The sequence below is a fragment of the Ailuropoda melanoleuca genome, chromosome 7 (genome assembly GCF_002007445.2).
Source record: "Ailuropoda melanoleuca isolate Jingjing chromosome 7, ASM200744v2, whole genome shotgun sequence".
Lineage (NCBI taxonomy): Eukaryota > Metazoa > Chordata > Mammalia > Carnivora > Ursidae > Ailuropoda > Ailuropoda melanoleuca.
Window position 1 is genome coordinate 57,300,049 of NC_048224.1, and position 3,815 is coordinate 57,303,863.

At 66.5% G+C, this 3,815-nt stretch overlaps 1 protein-coding gene across 2 annotated transcripts in view; it reads right to left on the reverse strand.

Annotated features, from left to right (window-relative positions):
• Window positions 1–952: 952 nt before the first annotated feature.
• The window catches only part of MRPS2 (mitochondrial ribosomal protein S2), a 3,478-nt gene continuing 615 nt past the window's right edge, over window positions 953–3,815 (reverse strand). The window contains exons 1-4 of one of the 2 annotated variants that reach the window (XM_034664755.1): window positions 3,727–3,809; window positions 3,447–3,572; window positions 2,687–2,816; window positions 953–2,086 (exon numbers count right to left, since the gene is read on the reverse strand). In XM_034664755.1, coding sequence (XP_034520646.1) covers window positions 1,501–2,086; window positions 2,687–2,816; window positions 3,447–3,572; window positions 3,727–3,766 — 882 coding nt within the window. In that variant the 5' untranslated portion in view covers window positions 3,767–3,809 and the 3' untranslated portion in view covers window positions 953–1,500. Of the gene's footprint in view, window positions 2,087–2,686; window positions 2,817–3,446; window positions 3,573–3,726; window positions 3,810–3,815 lie in introns of those variants that run through there. The other variant, XM_034664756.1, reaches the window with a different exon arrangement.

The window sequence follows — 3,815 nt, forward strand, 5'->3', positions numbered from 1 at the left end:
ATCCCAAGTCCCACGTGTGGTCTGCCTCCCCGTGTCGCTCACTGTCCTGCCCAGACCTGAGCAGCCCGGGGGCCAGCCTGGGATGCCCCTCCTTCCACGGCCTGCTTCAGAAGNGTCAGTTTAGAAGTGGCCTGGGGGCCTCCTTGGTCTTCTGGGGCAGCCCCGCTGTCTGTCCCAGAAGCCTGCACTGTGCCTTTGGTCCCTATTGCCTGAAGGTGTCTTGCTCACTTCCGTCTCTCTGTCCAGTTAGGTATCCACTCGGTGGGGGCTACCCTGCCTGCCCTGCTGTGCCCCCAGCGCCTGTGGGAGCGGGAGCATAGCAATGACCAGTAAGGACTCCTGTCCCCACTGCTGTCTCTACGGGCTTTCTGTGTGCAGCTGCCGGGGGACCCTCAGGGGATAGAGGAGGGCTGGGGCAAGGCAGCCCATCAGTACCGTTCCCTCGATGGTGCAGGGTGGGGGCCACCGCCTTGCTAACAGGACTAAACCAGGACAGGATGGGGGCTGATCCCAAGTCCCACGTGTGGTCTGCCTCCCCGTGTCGCTCACTGTCCTGCCCAGACCTGAGCAGCCCGGGGGCCAGCCTGGGATGCCCCTCCTTCCACGGCCTGCTTCAGAAGCCTGACATGGCTCTCTGCCCGTCTCGGCCTCCCGGGGGCCCCGCACAGGTCCCAGAACTCCCATTCACAGCGTGGTTATCATAGTGTTTGGATTTCGAGGGGGCTTGCCTCCTCACAGCCAGCCTCTCTGGAGCTCGGAGAGATGGGGGCCGAGCACTTCATTCCAGGAGCACGAGTGCTGCAGGGAAGGCCCCACAAATCCATGTGTGCCACCAAGTGCCGAGTGGCCTGAGCACAGGAAGCTTAAGAGTACCATGGGCTCTGTGGGCCCCGTGGGTGTTTCACAAATGCCACATCCATGAGCAAAAGCACATAAACCACACCGTGGAAGCCACATTTGTCCAAACATAAGCTTTATTTCTGTGGGGATCCTGTTGTCCCCTTGGCCTGGCCCATCCCAACCCAGATGGGATCCTCTAGGGGACTTGCCCTGCGGCCTCACGTGACAAAGCAGCCCCAGAAACTGTGCCATGGAGGAAGCAGCCCGGCCTTGGCATTAACTGGCAGGGAACGAAAAGCGACTTGGCGCGAGAGCCTCCCTGGCACACAGAGGACCAAATTCAAAGTGTGAGTGAGGCTTTTCAGACTCCAGGACAAGCGTGTTTCCCGAAGGGTCGTCTCTGGACAGGCTGCCTGCTCTCCGTGTGCCCACTGGGCCCCGTGGACCTGAAATGGGGCCCGGCGGGGGGGGGGGGGGGGCAGCTGCCGAGATGGTTACCATCAGCAGGGGCCCAATCGATGCCTAGAGCAACGGGGACCCTGCTAAAGACCACAGCCAGGGAAGGGGAGGGGCTCCCGGCTTAGAGGGCAGGCTTGGCGGCCGCTCTCCTCCAGGAGGGGAGGGGGTGCGTCCCCGGGAGGGACCCACGTCCAGCCCGGCCTAGGCTCCCAGGGAAGGAGGGGCAGCCGGCCCCCGGCCCCCCTCCCCTGGCCTCTCCGGGCCCTGCAGTCGATACAGGGCCTCCACCTGCCTCCGCTTCTGCTTGGCCCGGTTGATGGCGGTCTGGAAGAGCCTGCAGAAGAGCCGGACGGACGGGGGCGAGTCATCGTTGCCGGGGACGGGGTAGGTGATGAGACAGGGGTTGCAGTTGGTGTCCACGACGCCCACCGTGGGGATGTGCATCTTGGCCGCGTCTCTCACAGCCACGTGGGGCTCAAAGACGTTGTTGAGCGTGTGCAGGAAGATGATGAGGTCCGGCAGGCGAACCATGGGGCCCAGGAGGAGCGGCGCGTTGGTCAGCAGGCCGCCCTTGAAATAGCGGGTGTGAGCGTACTCGCCGCAGCTCCGGGCCGTGGTCTCGATCAGGTGTGAGAACTGCCGGCTCCGGCTCACGAACAAGATGATGCCCCCACGATAGGCCACGTGGGCTGTGAAGTTCAACGCCAGCTGTAGGTGCGTGGCCGTCTGTTCCAGGTCGATGATGTCCTGGCCGAGGCGGCTCCCGAAAATGTAGGGCTCCATGAACCTGCCGGAGACCCCCCACGCAAGAGTGGGCAAGCGCACGCGGCCCTCCTCGGCCAGCAACCGCAGGGGCCCTCTGGGGATGGCCGGGGGCTGCGAGTCCCACGCCCTCCGGGGTATGCCGTCCCTGAATCGGCACAATGTGCAACCCCGCCACCATGACAGCAGTGGAGAGCCCTGTCCACTGACAGCCAAGAGGCGGTGGGGGTCTGGGAGCCGGGCATCATTGCCGTCCCCCAGATGTCTCCGACCACCTCCCTCCCTGGCCTCCCAACTGTCTCTCTAAAACGTCTTCAATGCAGTGTGTTGAGACTTCTCTGCAAGCCCGGAGCCCCTGCCCCCTGCCCCAGCTCACAGGAGCTGCCAGCGGCAGCTCTGCCCCTGCTTGGGCCGGGAGCCTCTGAGGTCTGGCGTAGGGACCAAAGCGGAGGCTGAGGAGAGCACCTGCTTCTCCCTGGGGCTCAGTGGCCCCGTCTGGAAGGGGATGGGACTGCACTCACACCGACGCATGCCAGTATAAAAGGGGCCGTGGACCCCAGGGATCCCGAGGCAGGAGGGTCCCGAGCCCGTGGGCACCGCCACACCCGGCCCGGGGGTCCGCTACCTGTGCCGACAGCCTGCTTTGTGGCCCAGGTGCACGCGGGCATCGAACAGACTTCTCACGGAAAACAACTCCTTGACATTGAAGAAGTCGGAGTGCTTGAGGGGCTCACTGAGGATCTTGTCGCTGACATCTGGGATGGGGGGGGAGAGGATGCCGTGTCTGGGGCCCCCCAGCTCCCAACCCTGGAGGGGAGCAACATGGGGGCGGGGAGGGGCAGTGAAGCCCAGCACATGAAGGTGACCGGGCCACAGGGTCCGCTCCAGGAGACGGAGGCAGGAGCCAGGTTCCAAACGCGGCTCTGCTCCTGGGTAACCCCGGCCCGGTCTTCACCCAGAAAGGAGGGGCCCAGCTGGTTTCTGAGGTCCTTCTGGTACCTCCCAGCCACCAGAGGAAGGTCCCCCCATCAGGAGTCCAGGGAGGACTCAGCGGTCCAGAGGGCGCCTCCCAAGGAGCGGAGCCCCGTGTTAACGTCACCCCAGGGGCGGTGGCCTTAGCCCCATCCTCAGATGACTGTGGCTGACAGAGGGCAGGGCAGCGCCGCTTAAAGTGCAGGCGACCGCCCCCGGGAGCCTGCGGGGCTGCTGGCGCAGGAGAGGGAGGCAGGCTGCCCCTTCTTCCCTGGGCCCGCAACTCGTCCCCAGGGCTTCACAGCGAAAGCCAGGGCACTCGGGACTCCTCGTGGCAGACGATTTCAGCCCCGAACGGGGAGGCCAGGCGCCGTCCCCTCCACCCTCTAGGCCCGCGGCGGAGCCTGCATTACCGGTGCTGCCCTCGGGCTCGCTGACGGCGGGCGTCGCGGCGGTTGTCAGTGTCCTGCCGCCCGGCCGGGCCCGCCCCGGGGTCGCGCTCTGGAGCACATGCGGCCGCAGCGGCCTGGGCCAGAGACCTGGGGAGAGAGCAGGCTGGTGGCGCGCGCGCCCGGCTCCCTGCGCCCTGGGCGCTGCGTGACCGCAGGTCTGGGAGCAGGTCCCGCCGCACCCTGCTCCCCCGGAACCCCCGCCCCGGGCCCGCCCACGCCCCCGGGACCCGCGCGCACTCACCAGCGCGGAGCAGCCCGGGCACGGTCGCCGCGAGAGCCATGGCGCGGAGGGCGGACAGGGCAGGGGCCGCGCTCCTTCCGCCGCAGCCG